This window comes from Staurois parvus, unplaced genomic scaffold, assembly GCF_062004578.1.
Source record: "Staurois parvus isolate SC_StPar_1 unplaced genomic scaffold, SC_StPar_1.0 ptg001715l, whole genome shotgun sequence".
Classification (NCBI taxonomy): domain Eukaryota; kingdom Metazoa; phylum Chordata; class Amphibia; order Anura; family Ranidae; genus Staurois; species Staurois parvus.
The window spans coordinates 93,986-118,399 of NW_028319511.1; the positions used below are offsets into that span (position 1 = coordinate 93,986).

Below are 24,414 nucleotides of genomic sequence, written 5' to 3' on the forward strand. Positions count from 1 at the left end.
GTTAGATTGTAAGCTCTAACGAGCAGGGCCCTCTGATTCCTCCTTTATTAATTTGTATTGTAATTGTACTCCCACATGGAAGAAAAATATTTAAGAAATATTCTTCCCAAATATATTGGCATATATATACTGTATGCTGAAATGCTTTTTTTATATATTAAAAAATATATGAAAATATGTTTAAAAATATATATTTTAAATATTTTTCAGATTTTTTTTAACATATAAAAAAGTAATTTTAATGTATATATTTACATATATGTTTTAAATATATCAAAAAAATGTAGATTAAATATATTTTTAAAGACATACAGTATATTTGAAAATGTATTTTTAAAAATATATTTCATATATATATGGAATGCGACGTCACCTTGGCCTAGGCACTGCCGCCACCCATATGGAAGAGAAATATATTTCAAATATATTTTTTAATATATATAAAAAAAGCATTTTAACATACAATATATATATATATATATATATATATTTATATTAAATATCGCCAAAATTGTAGCATTTCAAATGAATGGCAATATATTTGGGTAGAATATTTTTAAAATATATTTTTTGTTCCATATGGGAGGCTACACCGTTACAGCCCTTCCAGGAAAATCCCTGAAGGATGCAGACCAGCTGGAGATACCTCAGCCCATTGCAAGAGCGTCTTCTCACGAGATTTCAGCTGCTCTGCATTCCCCAGGATCCCGCTGGAAGGAATGTGACGTCACCGCCCATTTGGAAGAGAAATATATTTCCAATATATTTAGAAAAAAAAATGATACATGCGACATATATTTACAATATATTGGCCTACATGAATATATTTTAACATGTATTCCAAAAATGTAAATTAAAATATATTTTCCAAAAAGCATATATTTAAAAATATATTTTTTTAAATATATTTTCCAGATATTTTTGAACATCTAAAAAAAATGCAGAGATTTCAGCTGCTCTGTATTCCCCAGAATCCTGCTGGACGGAATGCAACGTCACCTTGGCCTAGGCACTGCCGCCACCCATATGGAAGAGAAATATATTTCCAATATATTTAGAAAAAAAATTATACATGCGACATGTAATTACAATATACTGGACTACACGAATATATTTTAACATGTATTCCAAAAATGTAAATTAAAATATATTTTCCAAAAGGCATATATTTAAAAATATATTTTTTTAAATATATTTTCCAGATATTTTTGAATATCTAAAAAAATGCATTTAAACATAGATTATTAAAAATATTTTTCATATATCTTGTAATAAAAACGCATGTCAACATGCAGTATATATATATATATATATATATATTTTTTTTATTATTATTTATTTATTGAAATATATTTTGAAATATATTGAATATGGCTAAAATTGTAGCATTTCAAATACATGGCAATATGTTTTAGAAGAATATTTTTAAAGTATTTTGAAAATATATTTTAAAAAATGCATTTACACATAGATTTTTAAATATACCTGTAAATGCATTCCAAAGTACACTTTGAAATTATTTTGTGTGTTTTCAATATATTTTTTTATAATATATTCACAAATATATTGAAATATATTTTTTAAATATTTTGAATATGGCCAAAATTGTAGTATTTGAAATATAGGTCAATATATTTGGGAAGAATATATTAAGAATGTATTTTTAAAATATATTTGAAATATATTTTTTTTTCCATGTGGGTTCAGGGACCTTGCGTTTTACCCCAGGACAGGGGCGGACTGACCATTGGGGAACTCGGGCACTGCCCGAGGGCCCAGGGTCAGTAGGGGGCCCCATGAGATGTCTCTGGTACCTTTCATAGGCTTTTTTTGGGTGTGGTTTGAGTGTGGGCAAGGACACAGGGGCCCCATGATCCCCTATTGCCGGGGGGCCCCATGAGTTGTCAGTCCGCCCCTGCCCCAGGATCCTGTTAAACAAATTATTAAGGCTCGTCTGTGTTGACTTGGGTAACATCTGCGTCTCCTCTTGCAGACAGCATAGAAGATGAGTTTGAACTGTCTACGGTTTGCCATCGTCCAGAAGGCCTTGAACAGCTACAAGAACAAACCAAATTCACCAAAAAAGAACTTCAGGTTCTATATCGAGGCTTTAAAAATGTGAGTAAAGTGGGTTCAATAGAGACCATGGGATGGATTTGGTTACTGCGGTCGTATATGTAATATTGTGTACAGAACATTGTACAATAATTGTGATTTGGAGTCATTGTGATGGGGGGGGGGGGCCATATGGAAGAGAAATATATTTCCAATATATTTAGAAAAAAAAAATCTACACGCGACATATATTTACAATATTACTATTATTATTACATCGAGTTTATATAGCGCCAAAGGGTTTGCTCAGCGCTGTACAATAGAGGGGGGGACAATACATGAAACAGAACAGCAACTACAAACAGCACACGAGGGGTAAGAGGGCCCTACTCTTTCGAGCTTACAATCTAGGAGGGAGGGGGTAGTGGTACAGGAGGAAGTGGCTGTGGGGGATGGAGTGGTAGGAGGAATGAAGAAGAACGGCTGTTAGGTGAGGGCGGGGTAGGCTTCCCTGAAGAGGTGGGTTTTCAGGGAGCGCCTGAAGGTGAGGAGGGAAGGCGACAATCTGATGGATTGGGGTAGTGAGTTCCAGAGGATGGGGGAGGATCTGGAGAAGTCTTGCAGACGTGCGTGGGAGGAGGAGACCAGGGAGCAAGATAGAAGGAGGTCCTGTGAAGAGCGAAGGGTACGGGTAGGGTGGTACCTGGGAATCAGGTTGGTGAGGTAGTTAGGGGCAGTGTTGTGAACGGCTTTGTAGGTCAGGGTTAGTAGTTTGAATTTGATACGTTGGGCAATCGGGAGCCAGTGGAGGGAATGACAGAGGGGGGTGGCAGAAGTGGAGCGGTTGGTGAGGTGGATGAGTCTAGCCGCTGAGTTCAGGATGGTCTGGAGCGGGGAGAGCCTGCACTGGGGTAGGCCGGTGAGAAGGGAGTTGCAGTAGTCCAGGCGTGAGATGATGAGGGAGTGTACGAGTAGTTTAGTGGTGTCTGGGGTAAGGAAGGAGCGTATTTTGGCAATATTGCGGAGGTGGAGCCTGCATGTGTTTGTAAGTGATTTGACATGAGGTTGGAAGGAGAGGTTTGAGTCCAGAATGACGCCAAGGACTTTGGCTTGCGGGGCGGGATTGATGGTGGTGTTGTTGGTAGTGATGGATAGGATGGGGGGGGGGGCGCGGGGAGGGGGAAAGACGAGAAGCTCGGTTTTGGAGAGGTTAAGCTTGAGGAAATGGAGCGACATCCAGTCTGAGATGTCGTTTAGGAGGTGAGTGATGCGGGCGGAGAATGTGGGGGTGAGGTGGGGGGTCGAGAGGTAAATTTGAGTGTCATCGGCGTAGAGGTGGTAGTTGAAGCCGTGGGAGTGTATGAGTTTGCCAAGGGAGGAGGTGTAGATGGAGAAGAGAAGGGATCCAAGGACAGAGCCCTGGGGGACCCCAACAGAGAGGGGGAGGGAAGGGGAGGTGGAACCGTTGTAGGAAACGCTGAAGCAGCGTTGGGATAGGTAAGAGGAGAACCAGGAGAGAGCGGAGTCTCTGATGCCAAGGGAGAGTAGTTTATTAAGGAGGAGGGGGTGGTCAACTGTGTCGAAGGCCGCGGAGAGGTCCAGGAGGAGGAGGACAGAGTAGTCGCCTTTGGCTTTGGCGGTTAGTAGGTCGTTGGTGATTTTGAGGAGGGCGGTTTCGGTGGAGTGTAGGGGACGGAAGCCGGACTGTAGTGGATCAAGGAGGTTGTTGTCAGTTAGGTGGGCGCTTAGACGGTCGTAGACTAAGCGCTCAAGGAGTTTGGAAGTGAGTGGCAGCAGGGAGATGGGTCTGAGGTTGTTTGGGTCAGTAGGGTCCAGAGAGGGCTTTTTGAGTATGGGGGTGATGTGCGCATGCTTTAGGGGGGAGGGGAATACGCCGGTAGAGAGGGAGAGATTGAAGATGTGGGTGAGGGAGCGGATGAGGGAAGAGGGGGGTGACCGGAGGAGTTGAGAGGGGATAGGGTCCAGGGGGCAGGTAGTGAGGCGGGCTCCTGAGAAGACCCTGGTGACTTCCTCAATGGTAGCGGGGCTGAAGGAGTGCAGCGCTGGGGGGGTTACGGTAAGCGGGGCCTTGGGTGTGGTGGGGGGCAGTGCGGTTGCGAGGTCAGAGGAGGGAGGAAATGAGGGGGACATGGGGGGGGGCTAGGTGGGGAGGTAGATTGCGAGTTGACTATGTCCTTACGGATTGCATCAATCTTGTTGTGGAAATGAGTGGCAATCTCGTGGGTGTTAAGTGAGGTACTGAGTGGAGGAGGGGGGGGGGAGAGAGTAGGGAGTTGAAGGTGGAGAAGAGTCGGCGAGGGTAGGTGGAGAGGGTGTTGATCAGGTTAACGAAGTAGGCCTGCTTGGCGGCGTGGAGGGAGGAGGTGTAGGTGAGGAAGGAAGATTTGTAGAGGGAGAATGCACGAGGGGACCTGGTTTTGCGCCATAGTCTCTCCAGCGCGCGACTGCGACGTTTGAGGCACTTAGTGTGGTCGTTCTGCCATGGTTGGAGCGGTCTGGGTTTGATGTAGCGTGTGGTTAGGGGTGCCAGAGAGTCTAGGGTAGCTGATAGTGAGTCGTTGTACGCGGTGGTGGCTAGGTCAGGACATGACAGTGAGAGGATGCTGTCGTGTAGGCGGTCGGCAGCCGAGTGGAGGGGGGCCGGGTTCAGGTTGTGGAGGTTTGCGGCTGGTGATGGTTTGGCGCTCTGGGGGGGGGAGTTAGGGGAAGGGGAGATGGAGAACGTGAGGAGGTGGTGGTCGGAGAGAGGGAAGGGGGTGTTAGTGAAATGGTTGAGGGTACAGAGGTGGGAGAAGACGAGGTCCAGGGTGTTCCCATTGATGTGGGTGGAGGATTGAATGTGCTGTGTGAGCGCGAAGGAGGAGGTTAGGTGGAGGAGTTGGGAAGTAGCCGGGGGTCCCTAGAGGAGGGATGAGGTGGTGAGGGGCCAGGGTTCGGGGAGATGTCCCCAGCGGATAGGAGAAGGAGAAGGGTGCGGAGGGTGGCATGGGAATGGGAAGTGCAGGAGCGTGTGGGTCTGATAGTGGTGGCACGTGGGTCGACGGAGGGGTGGAGTACCAGGAGGAGGTGGTGAGTGCCGTAGTGGGGAGAGGGGAAAAGTGAAGGGGCAATGTAGAACTGTTTTGGGGGGTAGGCGGGTAGAGGGAGGCGATTTTTGGGATGCAGGAGAGGAAAACGAGGAGCAGGAATGCAGGTGGCATGTTGGGGTGAGTGGAGTGCTGGTCGGGTCGGGGGAGGTGAAGGGATACAGGTCAGGGCAAGGTGATGTGGAGAGTCTGTATCACCGTGGAGGAGTCCATTTGAGTCCTTCTGTAGGGGGAGAGTGAGAGTGGAGGGCAGCAACTGGCTGGCTGCAGTCTGTGGGTGCAGTATGCTGGCATCCGTGGGTGCTGCGGCACGTCTTCAGTGGGTCCGGTGGTTCGGCGAGCGGAGGGGTCGTAGGGTGCGATGTCTGGGGGTGTTGGTAGGCATGGCGTCTGGTGATGCTGGCGGCTCGGTGACTGGAGATGTTGAGGCCAGGCATGAGGTGCTGAGGGCTCGGCGTCAGGGAGGCGCTGAAGGGCGCAGGGTCAGGAGGTGTTGAAGGGTCGTCATCAGGAGGTGGTGTGGACCGACGTCTGGAGTGGGCTAGGCGTTGGTAGGTGCAGTAGGGCTCGGCGTCCGTGGGCAAAGTGAGCCAGTGCATGCGGATGTTGGGGGTCAGCGACTGAGGGTGCTAGGGGCCCGGCATCTATGGGAGCGGTAGGGCCTGGTGTCAGTGGGTGCTGAAGGACGCGTGGCAGGCTTGACTCCTCCGGATTGGATAGGGCTCAGGGCTGTGTGGTGGTAGGTGCCCGGCCGCGTGGTACCCGGACGGGAGCAGGGAGGCAACTGGTAGTGGAGGCTTACCCTCTCGGTGCGGGTGGCCTGGAGAGGTCCTTGGTCCGTGGCTGGGTGCCGGCTGATGCAGGGTGCTGGGTGGTCTGAAGCAGCCCCTAGGCTGTGGCAGGGTGCTGGGTGCAGGTAGCTGGGTGCCGGTAGCTGGGTGTCCTGAGGTGGTAGCTGGGTGCCGGTAGCTGGGTGCTGGGTGACCCTCTCGGTGCAGGTGGTGGAGATGCGGCGATGTCTTAGTTTGTTTGGTGGTCTGAAGAGGTCCCTGGTCCGAGGCTGGGTGCCGGCTGCTGCAGGGTGCTGGGTGGGCTGAAGCAGCTCCTGGGTGCCGGGTGCAGGTAGCTGGGTGCCCGGTAGCTGGGTGCTGGGTGCTGGGGAAAATATATTTTCCAAAGGCGTATATTTAAAAATATATTTTTCAAAATATATTTTCCAGATATTTTTGAACATCTAAAAAAAATGCACACAGATTTTTAAATATACTTGTAAATGCATTCCAAATGACACTTTGATATATATTGCAGCGTGTGTTCTAAATATATTTTTAATAATATATATTCACAAATATTTTGAAATTTATTTTTGAAATATATTGAATATGTCCAAAATGGTAGTATTTGAAATATAGGTCAATATATTTGGGAAGAATATATTAAGAATGTATTTTTTTTAAATATATTTAAAATATATTTTTCTTCCATGTGGGTTTGAAGGCTTGTAGGGCTCGGTCACACCACACCACCTCGGTCACACTAATCGAACACATTCCCATTGAAGAGACAATGACATTTATCTCATGTTCTATTGGCTCAGTTCACACCAAGGCAGCGCTGAAAATAAAAAAGACGTTGCATTTTTATGCAGCTCATTCCAACGTGCTATAGGGCATGGCAGAGCTGCTCGCATTAAAGTAGAACTACTGGAAAAAACTTTTTTTTTTCATTTTTGATAGCGAACAAGAGGGTTATAACCCATCAGGCTTTTTTTTTTTTGGCATCTGTGTCCCATTGTGGAGATTTTCTTTCACTTCCTGTCCCATAGCCAAACAGGAAGTTAGAAGAAATCCTTGCAAATTGAGGGAATCCCTTGGGCCCCCCCCCCCAGGTCACCAGACCTAGTGTCCCCATTGGAAGACCTCCTTCTGTTACGTTTCTGGGGACAACCCAAAATTTGGGATTTTCTTTTACTTTCAATGATAATAATTATTATTATTATATATTATATAAATATAATATATTATTAATATACTATTATTATACAGGATTTATATAGTGCCAACAGTTTCAGCGCTGTATGTCTTTAAAAATACAAATCTAAATTTTTGGAATGCATTTACAAATATATGTTAAAATGACTTTTTTATATGTTACAAAAATAAAAATCTGAAGAATATATTTTAAAAAAAAATATTTTTAAAAATATATTTTTTTTAAAATATATTCTTCAGATTTATTTTAACATATAAAAAAAAGTCATTTTAACATATATTTTTACATATATTTGCAAATACATTCCAAAAATGTAGATTTTTTTGTTTTTAAAGATATACAGTATATTTGGAATATATTTTTAAAATATTTTTCATATACTTTGAAATAAAAATGCATTTCAACATGCAGTATATATATATATATATATTTGTGTGTGTGTGTATATATATATATATATATATATATATATATATATATATATATATATGTGTATATATATATGTATATTCTACCCAAATATATTAACATATATTTGAAATACAACAATTTTGGCAATATTCAATACATTAAAAATAAATGAATAAATTATATATATACATATATATATTATATATATATTTATATATATATATATATATATATATATATATATATATATATATATATATTTATATATATATATATATATATATATATATATATATATAATTTATTTATTTTTAATATATTGAATATGGCCACAATTGTAGTGTTTTAAATATATGTCAATATATTTCGGTAGAATATTTTTAACATATATTTTTCTTCCATATGGGCGCCAGCAAAACTTCCCCCTTCTTCAGCACAATCCTTCACTAACAAATACCCCCTTCCTGAAGCAAAACCTTCAACAGAACCACTCCACTCCACTCCAACCTGTACTGTGCTGGTCACTGTACTCCTTGCTGGAAGCTATGACATGAGGAAGCAAAGCCCTGCCTCTTCCAAGATGGCCGCCTCCACACAGAGACACACTGCAGAACAAAACATGCAAAGCCAGTAATCACGGCACAATTGTCTACGGGGAGACCACAGGCAGTACTGGTGACTAGCCCTTTGCCATTTGGCACATCTTCTAGAGTTCAATTTCTTTTTAATGGTTGGAGGAGGAGGAGACAGCCAGGCCATTAGCTTTTTCAGGAATCCAACAACGACAGACCGCATATATTTCCCGCAGTACGCATCCTTTAAACATAGGCTCTTTTTCCTTCACATGGTTGGCAGCATTTTTACTTTGGCATTACCACAGATGGAAAACGCTCGAGTCTTGGATCATGAATTATTGAGGCGATTTGAAATGACCCCTCCGTCAACTTCTAAGGTTCTCCGTTCCGATTTTCTTCTCTGTCCACTACTGAATTTTAACGAGCGCCAAACAAAGCTCGGATTTCAGACCAACTGATACTGAACAGTGACCAAAGGTCCTTCAAATGGCCTACATTTTAATTATACATAGTGGAGGTGTCTCATTATTTAGACAAAGACTGAGGTCATACTTTGACTTTGATGTATCTTTCTCTGCCAACTGTCGTGTTGGAAAATGTGAGCTTCGAATGGCAACGGAAACAGACCGTACAACATTTATACGCTACGTGGCCAAGAGTACATGGGCCCACTCCAAAATATACAGTTCAGGTGTTTCCTCATGTCAATGAATCAGTATACAAAGACGTTGTAGACAATTCGGCTCCTCCAACCTTTCGGTGAAGGCCCTTTTCTGTTCCAGCATGACTGTGCCCCTGTGCACGTAGCCAGCTCCATAAAGACCTGGTTTGATGAGAGTTCTTTGAAGGAACATACGTGACCTACACAGAGCTTTGGCCTCAACCCTACTGAACACCTTTGAGATTATCAGTCAGCCTGTGAGTGTGGCAGGAGTTTACCTCAGGACAGGCTAGGGAGGTTTTAAGATCAGAGCTTCTAGAGTCCTTCACACCTCTCCAGAAACCTGAGAGCTTTCTGAAGGAGGGATGTAGGAGGGGAGGAAGCTTGGATTTGCATGCTTGGGAGACCTTGGCCAATCCCATGGCAGGAGGCTAGGCATGGTGGCCAAGGCAACCCTTAAGAACCACAGAGCCTGGGAGTGGGGGGCATTGTCAGGTGAAATATGGAGTCAGAGGCTGAGTAACAGCCTAGGATGAGTCAGCCTGTGAGTGTGGCAGGAGTTCACCTCAGGACCGGCTAAGGAGGTCTCCGTTTCCAGCCTTCTGCTATGGGTGTCAAACTCCCAAGATCTCCGGACAAGATGACAAGACATTGTCTATTGTACAGCGCTGAGCAAACCCTTTGGCGCTATATAAACTCGTAGTAATAATAATAATAATAATAATAACGTTTACGACATGGCACCAGATCTTGCGAATGTGCAGATGGAGATTTGGTGACCCATCTTTCATATTGCATGTTGCTATTGTAACACCCTCTAGGTTAGCTAGGTAGTCTTTTGTTCAGTCAGAGGCTGAGTAGCAGCCTAGGAAGAGTCAGCCTGTGAGTGTGGCAGGAGTTCACCTCAGGACAGGCTAGGGAGGTTCTAAGGTCAGAGCTTGTAGAGCCCTTCACACCTCTCCAGAAACCTGAGAGCTTTCTGGAGGAGGGGAGGAAGCTTAGATTTGCATGCTTGGGAAACCTTGGCCAGTCCCATGGCAGGAGGCTGGGCATGGAGACCAAGGCAACCCTTAAGAATCACAGAGCCTTGGAGTGGGGGGGGGGCAGTGTCAGGTGAAAGATGGAGTCAGAGGCTGAGTAGCAGCCTTGGATGAGTCAGCCTGTGATTGTGGCAGGAGTTCACCTCAGGACAGGCTAGGGAGGTTCTAAGGTCAGAGCTTCTAGAGCCCTTCACAGCTCTCCAGAAACCTGAAAGCTTTCTGGAGGAGGGGAGGAAGCTTGGATTTGCATGCTTGGGAGACCTTGGCCAATCCCATGGAAGGAGGCTAGGCATGGTGGCCAAGGCAACCCTTAAGAATCACAGAGCCTGGGAGGAGGCCCAGGGATGAGGCCTACCTACAGGCAAGTGATGGAGAAGAGGATCTCCACTGTACCATCATCTTCACGGGAGGATATCCTGAGCAGCAGGGAAGGAGCTAGCCCAGCGAAAAATCTGAAGGCAGCCACCAACCTATTAAGTACTCTTACACCCACTGGGACGCATAAGGGGAGAGGGCAGTCAGGTGGAAAACCCAACTAACTTCTCATCTGGAGCTGCTGTGCTAAATTGACAGTTTCTGGGCCCCCTCACCCAGGGAATACCCTCAGTGCAGCTGGGTGAAGAGGAGGATTCATCTAGGGTCTGAGGAGGTTCACCAGAGAGCTGGAATGATCTTAAAAGGAGAGACCACTGTTGTCCACATCCCTGCATCGTTGCTAAAGAGTTTGTCCTCAAGTTTGATGTTCCCTTGGGCATCCCATACATCCCTCAAACCCATCCAAGTTATTAACTCCTTAATAAAATCACAAAACCAAGCTCAAGGACTGTTTACTGACTTGGAGTGCAACGTGTGGAAGAAAATGTGCAGAACTGTAGGTGGACCCAAAACTCAGCGACTCCTAAGAAGGGGGGGGGGGGGGGGTAGTGCTACACTATATTGTTGGGAGATCTCCAAGGAGTTTGTCATCTATTCCCCTGTAGCCTTCTGGGACGTATGATGTATATTCCAGGGGGTTGAGGTGGAGAACAGCTATGTCCTCCTCGCCCAATGAGGACGTTCTTCACCTAGGCGAGGTTGACGTAGCCGTTCTTCATCTCTAAATGAGGAATTCACAAAAGTACACAAAATAGTAAGCAATCAGGGGTGTCAAACTGGCGGCCCCTCCGGCTCTTGCGCTACAAGTCCCATCATGCCTCTGCCTTTGGGAGTCACGCTTGTAACTGTCACTCTTGCAATGCCTCGTGGGACTTGTAGTTTGGCAAAAAGGTGGAGGGCCACCAGTTTGACACCCGTGACATAAGAGGAAGGGGAGAGGAAATAAATAGAAGTTGGTGGAAGGTTCACCTTCATGGCGTAATGGAGTAAGGGTGACTGAACAAAACAGAAAACTTTTTAGGCGGCACAACAGAATGTCAGAATGTTGCCCGCATCCTCCACTTTTGCTTATTATGTCAGCCAGTTGCTTGGGGTGGGATGAGTGTACTTGGCGCTTGGGGTGGGATGAGGGTACTTGGCACTTGGGCTGGGATGAGGGTACTTGGCACTTGGGGTGGGATGAGGGTACTTGGCACTTGGGGTGGGATGAGGGTACTTGGCACTTGGGGTGGGATGAGGGTACTTGGCACTTGGGGTGGGATGAGGGTACTTGGTACTTGGGCTGGGATGAGGGTACTTGGCACTTGGGGTGGGATGAGGGTACTTGGTGCTTGGGGTGGGACGAGGGTACTTGGTGCTTGGGTTGGGATCAGGGTACTTGGCTCCTGTGTAAGCTCGACTTTCCCTGGGAATATGAAATAGGGTGTGAGAGAAGCGAGGGTGGGGGAGGTTTGGGTTGGGGGGTGGTAAGTACATGCTGCCTATGCTTCATTGAATAAAGTGCAATGGTTACATTGATCAAAGAATGAGTTTGATTTAAAGTGGTTGTCAACCCTTCCATACACCCGGTGAAGTGACCGGCCTCAGGTGATACACAGAGAGGAAACAAATCCTCCTACGTTAGTTGTACCTGTGTATCTGCAGTATTCTCTTCTCTACATCTCTACATCCTTTCAATGTGTTGAATTTATAAAGCTTGTTTGAGCCATAAGAAAAAAGGAGAAAAGCTAAATTCACACACCTCAGTAAGGGGAGCTCTGAGAGCTGATTGGAGGGAAGAGACACCCCCCCTACCCTCCACATAGCTCACATTAACAGAGCTGAGGTTGTGAAGTGACTGGCCTCAGTTGATACACAAAGCTGAAACACATCCTCCTACATAAGTTGTACCTGTGTATCTGTAGTATTCTCTTCTCTACATCCTTTACAAGTGTTGAATTTATAAAGCATGTTTGAACTGTAAGAAAAAAAGGGGGCGTTAAGCTAAATTTACACACCTCAGTAAGGGGAGCTCTGAGAGCTGATTGGAGGGAAGAGACACCCCCCTCCCCTCCTCGTAGCTCACATTAACAGAGCTGAGGCTGTCAATCTGCTGGAAGTCCCTTCCCTGTCACCATTTTTCTCTTGGTGTCACAAAGTGACTCATGCTGATAGCAGAGGAAGGAGGCAGCAGGCAGAAATGACACTGAGTGCTCTGGACTGAGACAAGTACACACTATAGAGGGATGTGCTTTGTACATATTTCATGTCGGAGGCTTACAGCCACTTTAAGGAACCCACCGTGTTGGTGCGGCTGGGAAAGGATCTGCGCCTCTTAATCTGTTTAATGTGCAACGTTTAGATACAACATTCAGATATTCTGATTTCTCCTAACAGGAGTGTCCCAGCGGCATTGTCAACGAAGATAACTTCAAACAAATCTACTCCCAGTTCTTTCCACAGGGAGGTAAGTTGAAACCGCCATCATGATTGGTCATCACTGTCATTGTGGAAAATTACGCCGGCGACCTACGCGGACAATTCAGGCTGCACGCAGGATGAGAAAATACACGAGCAGGGGGATGGCCGCAGGGGGATGGCCACAGGGGGATGGCAGGAGGATGGCCACAGGGGGATGGCCACAGGGGGATGGCAGGAGGATGGCCGCAGGTGGATGGCCACAGGGGGATGGCAGGAGGATGGCCGCAGGGGGATGGCCACAGGGGGATGGCCGCAGGGGGATGGCCACAGGGGGATGGCAGGGGGATGGCCACAGGGGGATGGCTGGGGGATGGCCGCAGGGGGATGGCTACAGGGGGATGGCCACAGGGGGATAGCTGGGGGATGGCCACAGGGGGATGGCCGCAGGGGGATGGCCGCAGGGGGATCGCCGCAGGGGATGGCCGCAGGGGGATGGCCGCAGGGGGATGGCCACAGGGGGATGGCTGGGGGATGGCCGCAGGGGGATAGCTGGTGGATGGCCGCAGGGGGATGGCTGGGGGATGGCCGCAGGGGGATGGCCGCAGGGGGTTGGCCGCAGGGGGATGGCCGCAGGGGGATGGCAGGGGGATAGCTGGTGGATGGCCGCAGGGGGATGGCCGCAGGGGGATGGCAGCAGGGTGATGTCCGCAGTGGGATGGTTGCAGGGGGATGGCCACAGGGGGATGGCAGCAGGGGGATGGCCGCAGGGGGATGGCAGCAGAGGGATGGCCGCAGGGTGATGGCCACAGGGGGATGGCTGGGGGATGGACGCAGGGCGATGGCCACAGGGGGATGGCTGCAGGGAGAAATGCCGATTTTAGCACGATCAGCAGATCCTGATTGATAGGGAGCTTCTAAAGCAAATACTTCCATTTCCCTCCCTCACCTCCCTATTGGTCCTATTTATGTGATGGGCAGCTGCAATGTCCAATGGGGAGGCTTAAGAGGTGGGAGCTCAGTTTTTATAGAAAAGTAAAGAATTGCTTATCGCTTCATTGGCCTCTCAGTCTGGATTTACCGAGCATTTAGAGCGTTTCTAAACCCACAACGGTACAATCCGTCTGTGAAGCATGCTTGTTATACTCACTGTGGAACCTAAGGGGTTAATCCTCTGCATTTGTTTGATCCTGTCTTCTCTGATCCTCACCTTCTTCCTGTGTCCCCCTCTTATCTCCTGATAAGAAATATTGTGTGGAGTCACTCTGCACATGCTCAGTTTGGTGTGTATTGCTTGAGATATTTTTTTTTTGGGTGAGCAGCACAGGGCCAATCAGCACTATCCAGTCAGGGTCAGGGGTTCTGCATCTGCTTTCTCCTAGAGCAGAATGAAAACTCCTCCTACAAGCTTTATCCAGTGCTTTGCTGGACACTGATAGAAGTCACAAGACTGCTATATACTACTGATGATAACAGGTATTTAGCAGTTTATATTAATGAAAATAATTGCATTTCCATGTTGTGTGTACTGTGGGAGAGCGGATATAGTGAATGCAGGGTCCGGGGAGAGCGGATATAGTGAATGCAGGGTCCGGGGAGAGCGGATATAGTGAATGCGGGGTCCGGGGAGAGCGGATATAGTGAATGCGGGGTCCGGGGAGAGCGGATATAGTGAATGCGGGGTCCGGGGAGAGCGGATATAGTGAATGCGGGGTCCGGGGAGAGCGGATATAGTGAATGCGGGGTCCGGGGAGAGCGGATATAGTGAATGCGGGGTCCGGGGAGAGCGGATATAGTGAATGCGGGGTCCGGGGAGAGCGGATATAGTGAATGCGGGGTCCGGGGAGAGCAGATATAGTGAATGCGGGGTCCGGGGAGAGCGGATATAGTGAATGCGGGGTCCGGGGAGAGCGGATATAGTGAATGCAGGGTCCAGGGAGAGCGGATATAGTGAATGCAGGGTATGGGGAGAGCGGATATAGTGAATGCGGGTCTGGGGAGAGCGGCTATAGTGAATGCGGGGTCCGGGGAGAGCGGCTATAGTGAATGCGGGGTCCGGGGAGAGCAGATATAGTGAATGCGAGGTCCGGGGAGAGCGGATATAGTGAATGCAGGGTCCGGGGAGAGCGGATATAGTGAATGCGGGGTCCGGGGAGAGCGGATATAGTGAATGCGGGGTCTGGGGAGAGCGGATATAGTGAATGCAGGGTCCGGGGAGAGCGGATATAGTGAATGCGGGGTCCGGGGAGAGCGGATATAGTGAATGCAGGGTCCGGGGAGAGCGGATATAGTGAATGCGGGGTCCGGGGAGAGCGGATATAGTGAATGCGGGGTCTGGGGAGAGCGGATATAGTGAATGCGGGGTCAGGGGAGAGCAGATATAGTGAATGCGGGGTCCGGGGAGAGCGGATATAGTGAATGCGGGGTCCGGGGAGAGCGGATATAGTGAATGCAGGGTCCGGGGAGAGCGGATATAGTGAATGCGGGGTCCGGGGAGAGCGGATATAGTGAATGCGGGGTCCGGGGAGAGCGGATATAGTGAATGCGGGGTCAGGGGAGAGCAGATATAGTGAATGCGGGGTCCGGGGAGAGCGGATATAGTGAATGCGGGGTCCGGGGAGAGCGGATATAGTGAATGCAGGGTCCAGGGAGAGCGGATATAGTGAATGCAGGGTATGGGGAGAGCGGATATAGTGAATGCGGGTCTGGGGAGAGCGGCTATAGTGAATGCGGGTCTGGGGAGAGCGGATATAGTGAATGCGGGGTCTGGGGAGAGCGGATATAGTGAATGCGGGTCTGGGGAGAGCGGATATAGTGAATGCGGGGTCTGGGGAGAGCAGATATAGTGAATGCGGGGTCCGGGGAGAGCGGATATAGTGAATGCAGGGTCCGGGGAGAGCGGATATAGTGAATGCAGGGTCCGGGGAGAGCGGATATAGTGAATGCGGGGTCTGGGGAGAGCGGATATAGTGAATGCAGGGTCCGGGGAGAGCGGATATAGTGAATGCGGGGTCCGGGGAGACCGGATAAAGTGAATGCGGGGTCTGGGGAGAGCGGATATAGTGAATGCGGGGTCCGGGGAGAGCGGATATAGTGAATGCGGGGTCTGGGGAGAGCGGATATAGTGAATGCGGGGTCTGGGGAGAGCGGATATAGTGAATGCGCGGTCTGGGGAGAGCGGATATAGTGAATGCGGGGTCCGGGGAGAGCGGATATATGAATGCGGGGTCCGGGGAGACCGGATATAGTGAATGCGGGGTCTGGGGAGAGCGGATATAGTGAATGCGGGGTCCGGGGAGAGCGGATATAGTGAATGCGGGGTCCGGGGAGAGCGGATATAGTGAATGCGGGGTCTGGGGAGAGCGGATATAGTGAATGCGGGGTCCGGGGAGAGCGGATATAGTGAATGCAGGGTCCGGGGAGAGCGGATATAGTGAATGCAGGGTATGGGGAGAGCGGCTATAGTGAATGCGGGGTCCGGGGGAGCGGATATAGTGAATGCGGGGTCTGGGGAGAGCGGATATAGTGAATGCGGGGTGTGGGGAGAGCAGATATAGTGAATGCAGGGTCCGGGGAGAGCGGATATAGTGAATGCGGGGTCCGGGGAGAGCGGATATAGTGAATGCGGGGTGCGGGGAGAGCGGATATAGTGAATGCAGGGTATGGGGAGAGCGGATATAGTGAATGCGGGTCCGGGGGAGCGGATATAGTGAATGCAGGGTCTGGGGAGAGCGGATATAGTGAATGCGGGGTCTGGGGAGAGCGGATATAGTGAATGCGGGGTCCGGGGAGAGCGGATATAGTGAATGCGGGGTCTGGGGAGAGCGGATATAGTGAATGCAGGGTCCGGGGAGAGCGGATATAGTGAATGCAGGGTCCGGGGAGAGCGGATATAGTGAATGCGGGGTCCGGGGAGAGCGGATATAGTGAATGCAGGGTATGGGGAGAGCGGATATAGTGAATGCGGGTCCGGGGGAGCGGATATAGTGAATGCAGGGTCTGGGGAGAGCGGATATAGTGAATGCGGGGTCTGGGGAGAGCGGATATAGTGAATGCGGGGTCCGGGGGAGCGGATATAGTGAATGCGGGGTCTGGGGAGAGCGGATATAGTGAATGCAGGGTATGGGGAGAGCGGCTATAGTGAATGCGGGGTCCGGGGGAGCGGATATAGTGAATGCGGGGTCTGGGGAGAGCGGATATAGTGAATGCAGGGTCCGGGGAGAGCGAATAGAGTGAATGCGGGGTCCGGGGAGAGCGGATATAGTGAATGCGGGGTCTGGGGAGAGCGGATATAGTGAATGCAGGGTATGGGGAGAGAGGCTATAGTGAATGCGGGGTCCAAGGGAGCGGATATAGTGAATGCGGGGTCTGGGGAGAGCGGATATAGTGAATGCAGGGTCCGGGGAGAGCGGATATAGTGAATGCAGGGTATGGGGAGAGCGGATATAGTGAATGCAGGGTCCGGGGAGAGCGGATATAGTGAATGCGGGGTCCGGGGAGAGCGGATATAGTGAATGCGGGGTCCGGGGAGAGCGGGTATAGTGAATGCGGGGTCCGGGGAGAGCGGATATAGTGAATGCGGGGTCTGGGGAGAGCAGATATAGTGAATGCAGGGTCCGGGGAGAGCGGATATAGTGAATGCGGGGTCCGGGGAGAGTGGATATAATGAATGCTGGGTCCGGGGAGAGCGGATATAGTGAATGCGGGGTCCGGGGGAGCGGATATAGTGAATGCGGGGTCCGGGGGAGCGGATATAGTGAATGCGGGGTCCGGGGAGAGCGGATATAGTGAATGCAGGGTCCGGGGAGAGCGGATATAGAGAATGCGGGGTCTGGGGAGAGCGGATATAGTGAATGCAGGGTCCGGGGAGAGCGGATATAGTCAATGCGGGGTCCGGGGAGAGCGGATATAGTGAATGCGGGGTCCGGGGAGAGCGGATATAGTGAATGCGGGGTCCGGGTAGAGCGGATATAGTGAATGCGGGGTCCGGGGAGAGCGGGTATAGTGAATGCGGGGTCCGGGGAGAGCGGATATAGTGAATGCGGGGTCCGGGGAGAGCGGATATAGTGAATGCGGGGTCCGGGGAGAGCGGATATAGTGAATGCGGGGTCCGGGGAGAGCGGATATAGTGAATGCGGGGTCCGGGGAGAGCGGATATAGTGAATGCGGGGTCCGGGGAGAGCGGATATAGTGATTGCGGGGTCCGGGGAGAGCGGATATAGTGAATGCGGGGTCCGGGGAGAGCGGATATAGTGAATGCGGGGTCCGGGGAGAGCGGATATAGTGAATGCGGGGTCCGGGGAGAGCGGATATAGTGAATGCGGGGTCCGGGGAGAGCGGATATAGTGAATGCGGGGTCCGGGGAGAGCGGATATAGTGATTGCGGGGTCCGGGGAGAGCGGATATAGTGAATGCGGGGTCCGGGGAGAGCGGATATAGTGAATGCGGGGTCCGGGGAGAGCGGATATAGTGATTGCGGGGTCCGGGGAGAGCGGATATAGTGAATGCGGGGTCCGGGGAGAGCGGATATAGTGAATGCGGGGTCCGGGGAGAGCGGATATAGTGAATGCGGGGTCCGGGGAGAGCGGATATAGTGATTGCGGGGTCCGGGGAGAGCGGATATAGTGAATGCGGGGTCTGGGGAGAGCGGATATAGTGAATGCGGGGTCCGGGGAGAGCGGGTATAGTGAATGCGGGGTCCGGGGAGAGCGGATATAGTGAATGCGGGGTCTGGGGAGAGCGGATATAGTGAATGCGGGGTCCGGGGAGAGCGGATATAGTGAATGCGGGGTCTGGGGAGAGCGGGTATAGTGAATGCGGGGTCTGGGGAGAGCGGATATAGTGAATGCGGGGTCCGGGGAGAGCGGATATAGTGATTGCGGGGTCCGGGGTTTAGTAACACTTTATCTACTTGCCATCCTTAGGCCGTTTATAAACATTCATGGACTTCAACTGGTTAAAATGAGCTCAGAAATCAGTTTGGAATCATTATTTTCAGTCGGCAATCAGCTGTTCAGTAAAAATGAAGCGGGAGGTTTTACAGTTGCCCTTACAGTTGTTAAATGAGTGGAATCATTGCTCCATTTATTAATTCCCCCCAGCAGTCTCTAGTTTCTCACTGATGCGACGTCATGCCGCTTGTCACACACGGGGGGGGGAGACTTACTAGAACTGGAACACTCAGAATCTGGTGCAGCTGTGCATAGCAACCAATCAACTTCTAATGTCAATTTGTTCAATTAATCTGGAAGCTGATAGCAGACGTGGTAACACACGTGGTCAGAATAGCACCAGTCACACAGCTCCCGATGTACACAGGACCATGTCTTTTGGCACACTGACTTATGAAGGTTGGTGCTCCCTGTGACTGCACGTGCAGCTTTGTGCTGCCATCTGTTGGCGTGTTGCAAAACTAGTCTTTTTGATACCACCTTGTATAAAAGGAAATCTTTAATAATTATTTTGTTTCTCACATTTGAATCCATTTGCGGGGCCCTGACTCTCTCTTGTTATCTTTGTCTTGCAGACTCCAGCATGTACGCACATTTTCTGTTCAATGCGTTCGACACCGACCACAACGGCTCCGTCAATTTCGAGGTGAGAGTTCTCAAGCGCAAGGCGCACGCAGACCTGCCGCATGGTATCCGCAGATGCCGTTTATCACCCGACTACTGAACGGGGTGCATACATTAAAGTGTAACTCCGGACAAGCTGTTTGTTTGTCTTAGGCCGGCCATTCATTATACAATTTTCTCGTTCAAATTCTGTTAGATTTACCTTCCGTTCTGTAGTGCGAGGGCCGGCCTGATTACATACAAATTGAAGGCGTTTAGGTCGGACCTCGTATTATATGGTTTTTGGTAAATCTAAAAGATAAATTGTACCAAAAAATTCTATAATGTATGGCCAGCTTTAGAGCAAGGGGTCCCCAAATGAGGCCACGGCCGGGCCCGCTACAAGATTTTATCCGTCTCACGTCTAGGGTCAGGGAGATTCCTATGCATAGATCAGGGGCGGACTGACCATTTGGAAACTCGGGCACCGCCTGAGGTCCCGGGTTCAGTAGGGGGCCCCATGAGATGCCCCTGGTACCTTTTTCATAGGCTTTTTTGAGTTTGGGCAAGGACACAGGGGCCCCATAATCCCTTATTGCCCGGGGCCCCATGAGTTGTCAGTCCACCCCTGGCATAGACTGAGGATTCAGATCAGCAGAGACTGCTGTGGTCTCGGAGTCTCCCCCCAAACTGCCCCCCCACACTGCACTGTCACCATCACCATTGTTGCTAGGACTGCTGGCATCCTGATGAAAGGGGGGCTATGATGTAAGAAGGGACTCTGTTAGGGACCCTGATGTAAGTGGGGACCCTGATGTACAGGGGAACTCTGATGGGGGTGCTGATATACGAGGAACTCAAATGGGGACCCTAATATAAAGAAGGACTCTGATAGGGACCATGATGTAAGGGGGGACTTTGAAAAAAGGGGAACTATACATATGTATACATATTTATATATATATATATATACAGTCAGGTCCATAAATATTGGGACATGGACACAATTCTAACATTTTTGGCTCTATACACCACAATGGATTTGAAATGAAACGAACAAGATGTGCTTTAACTGCAAACTGTCAACTTTAATTTGAGGGTATTTACATCCAAATCAGGTGAACGGTGTCGGAATGACAACAGTTTGCATATGTGCCTCCCACTTGTTAAGGGACCAAAAGTAATGGGACAGAATAATAATCATAAATCAAACTTTCACTTTTTAATACTTGGTTGCAAATCCTTTGCAGTCAATGACAGCCTGAAGTCTGGAACGCATAGACATCCCCAGACGCTGGGTGTCATCCCTGGTGATGCTCTGCCAGGCCTCTACTGCAACTGTCTTCAGTTCCTGCTTGTTCTTGGAGCATTTTCCCTTCAGTTTTGTCTTCAGCAAGTGAAATGCTCAATCGGATTCAGGTCAGGTGATGGACTTGGCCATTGCAGAACATTCCACTTCTTTGATTGCTTTTGCAGTCTGCTTTGGGTCATTGTCCATCTGCACTGTGAAGCGTCCAATGAGTTGTGAAGCATTTGGCTGAATATGAGCCGATAATATTCCCGAAACTCTTCACAATTCATCCGGCTGCTTCTGTCAGCAGTCACATCATCAATAAATACAAGAGAAGCAGTTCCATTGGCAGCCATACATGCCCACGCCATGACACTACCACCACCATGATCACTGATGAGGTGGTATGCTGAGGACCATGAGCAGTTCCTTCTCCATACTCTTCTCTTCCCATCACTCTGGTACAAGTTGATGTCGGTCTCATCTGTCCATAGGATGTTGTTCCAGAACTGTGAAGGCTTTTTTACATGTCGTTTGGCAAACTCTAATCTGGCCTTCCTGTGTTTGAGGCTCACCAATGGTTTCCATCTTGTGGTGAACCCTCTGTATTCACTCTGGTGAAGTCTTCTCTTGATTGGTGACTTTGACACACATACACCTACCTCCTGGAGAGTGTTCTTGATCTGGCCAACTGTTGTGAAGGGTGTTTTCTTCACCAGGGAAAGAATTCTTCGCTCATCCACCACAGTTGTTTTCCGTGGTCTTCCGGGTCTTTTGGTGTTGCTGAGCTCACCGGTGCGTTCCTTCTTTTTAAGAATGTTCCAAACAGTTGTTTTGGCCACGCCTAATGTTTTTGCTATCTCTCTGATGGGTTTGTTTTGTTTTTTCAGCCTAATGATGGCTTCACTGATAGTGACAGCTCTTTGGATCTCATCTTGAGAGTTGACAGCAACAGATTCCAAATGCAAATAGTACACTTGAAATGAACTCTGGACCTTTTATCTGCTCATTGTAATTGGGATAATGAGGGAATAACACACACCTGGCCATGGAACAGCTGAGAAGCCAATTGTCCCATTACTTTTGGTCCCTTAACAAGTGGGAGGCACATATGCAAACTGTTGTCATTCCTACACCTTTCACCTGATTTGGATGTAAATACCCTCAAATTAAAGCTGACAGTCTGCAGTTAAAGCACATCTTGTTCGTTTCATTTCAAATCCATTGTGGTGGTGTATAGAGCCAAAAATGTTAGAATTGTGTCCATGTCCCAATATTTATGGACCTGACTGTATATATATATACAGTTGTGTTCAAAATAATAGCAGTCAGACATCACTAACCGGATCAATCACTTTTTGGTGGAAATGATATTTCTACATGGCAAATAATTTCCTAGCAGGTGTAGTAGAGTCATAGAAATCCAACAGACCCAACAGTCATGACATGCATGCTGCTGATTCTGTGTCATTGAATCACTCATTGAAAGGGGCGTGTTCAAAATAATAGCAGTGTGGAGTTCTATTAGTGAGGTCATTCATTCTTTGAAAAACAGGTGGCAATTATTGCCCTTATTTAAGGAAGGAAGGCAGCAAATGTTGGACATGCTGGTTACAGTGCATTTCTCTCTGAAATTCTGAGGAAAATGGGTCGTCCCAGACATTGTTCAGAAGAACAGCGTACCTTGATTAAAAAGTTGATTGGAGGGGAAAACATATAAAGAAGTGCAGAAAACGATCGGCTGCTCAGCTAAAATGATGGCAAATGCTTTAAAATGGCAACCAAAACCTGAAAGACGTGGAAGAAAGCGAAAAACTACCATTGGAATGGATAGAAGAATAGCCAAAATGGGGCGGACTCAGCCAACAATCAGCTCCAGGAAGATGAAAGAAGGTGTGACGTTCCCTGTGAGGACTCAGCCAACAATCAGCTCCAGGAAGATGAAAGAAGGTGTGACGTTCCCTGTGAGGACTGTTACAATTAGAAGACGCCTATGTGAAGCCAAGCTATCTGCAAGAAGTCCCCGCAAAGTCCCACTGTTGGGAAAAAGACGTGCTGAAGAGGTTACAATCTGCCAAAGAGCACATTGACCGGCCTAAAGAGAAATGGCGCAACATTTTGTGGACTGATGGAAGTAAGATTGTTCTTTTTGGGTCTAGTGGGCGGAGACAGTTTGTCAGACGACCCCCAAACACTGAATTCAAGCCACAGTACACTGTGAAGACCGTGAAGCATGGTGGTGCAAGCATCATGATATGGGGATGTTTCTCATACTACGGTGTTGGGCCTATTTATCGCATACCAGGGATCATGGATCAGTTTGAATACATCAGAATACTTGAAGAGGTCATGCTGCCTTATACTGAAGAGGAAATGCCCTTGAAATGGGGGTTCCAACAAGACAACGACCCCAAACACACCAGTAAACGTGCAACATCTTGGTTCCAGACCAACAAGATTGACGTTATGGAGTGGCCAGCCCAATCCCCGGATCTTCATCCAATAGAAAACTTGTGGAGTGACATCAAAAATGCAGTTTCTGAGGCAAAACCAAGAAATAGAGAAGAACTGTGGAATGTGGTCCAATCATCCTGGGCTGGAATACCTGATCACAGGGGCCAGAAGTTGGGTGACTCCATGCAACACAGATGTACAGCAGTTTTCAGAAACAGTGCGACTACAACCAAATATTCATGAAGTCATTCAAAGGAAAGCAAAATCTTCAAACATTTCTCAGTTTATATAGTGAATGTTTGAGTTTGTAAAGAAGAATACAAACACTGCGATTTTTTTGAACCGTCTAATATTCACTTTTCTTCCATTTTTTAGAGGAACAACACAAATTTGATGTATTTTTCTTCATGTTGTGATTTGGAATAGAATGTGTCGTGTTCCCAATGCATTTGTGTGGATGGAAATAAAAGCTATTAGAAGGATTTTCAGCTTTATTCACTTTTTTCAACACACTGCTATTATTGTGAACACAACTGTATATATATATATATAAATAATTTATTTATTGAAATATATTTTGAAATATATTGAATACGGACAAAATTGTAGCATTTCAAATATATTTTTCTTCCGTATGGGGAGCAGCGGGGCAAATTGATGACATCACAGGATCAAGGGAAGGGTGGACCTCAGAGTTCTGGATTCCTTCAGTCTTATTTAGGAAGACCAGGGGCGGACTGACCATTTGAAAACTCGGGCACTGCCCGAGGGCCCGGGGTCAGTAGGGGGCCCCATGAGATGCCCCTGGTACCTTTTTCATAGGCTTTTTTTAGTTTGGGCAAGGATACAAGGGCCCCATGATCCCCTATTGCCCGGGGGCCCCATGAGTTGTCAGTCCGCCCCTGAGGAAGACTTATATAATTCAATGCCTAGAACGGCCAATCACGGTTCTTCTTTTTCTGCAATAAGCCGGGTCATGGTGGGATACCGCACTTTGCACCTCAGTGTTGCTGTTTGCACGGCTTTATGGTGTTACAAAGTAGATTGCTGGATGTTTCTATGACACGTCTCTGACCAGTGTTCTCTCTCCTGTAGGATTTTGTAGCGGGATTGTCAGTCATCTTGCGAGGGAGTATAGACGACAAACTGAACTGGGCCTTTAATTTGTACGACCTAAACAAAGATGGCTGCATAACTAAAGAGGTACGAGTGTCCAAACCAGCGTCCACAAAAATGAAGAGAGTCAATTCTCTAGCACGTTCCCCCTTCCTATGTACAGCATAGTCCTCTCCACTCCCCACCCCCATAACCTTTTATGTAGCAGCTGGGGAATACCGTAGAGCAGCCATTCTCAACCAGAGTTCCAAGGAACCCTAGGGTTCCTCAAGAGGTGTCCAAGACTTCCTTGAGCTGTGGCCAACTGAGCATCCATTTGATGGTATCTTCATAATTCCAGTATCAAAATCACATTGCACATGACTGCAGGGTGGCATTCTGGGGCA

At 48.3% G+C, this 24,414-nt stretch overlaps 1 protein-coding gene across 1 annotated transcript in view; it reads left to right on the top strand.

The window, feature by feature from the left end:
- Positions 1-24,414, top strand: part of LOC149434668 (A-type potassium channel modulatory protein KCNIP2-like) — a 70,764-nt gene that overhangs the window by 38,085 nt on the left and 8,265 nt on the right. Inside the window, exons 2-5 of the mRNA XM_089663542.1 lie at positions 1,994-2,118; positions 12,593-12,662; positions 19,140-19,210; positions 24,008-24,115. Coding sequence (XP_089519668.1) covers positions 1,994-2,118; positions 12,593-12,662; positions 19,140-19,210; positions 24,008-24,115 — 374 coding nt within the window. The remainder of the gene's footprint in view (positions 1-1,993; positions 2,119-12,592; positions 12,663-19,139; positions 19,211-24,007; positions 24,116-24,414) is intronic.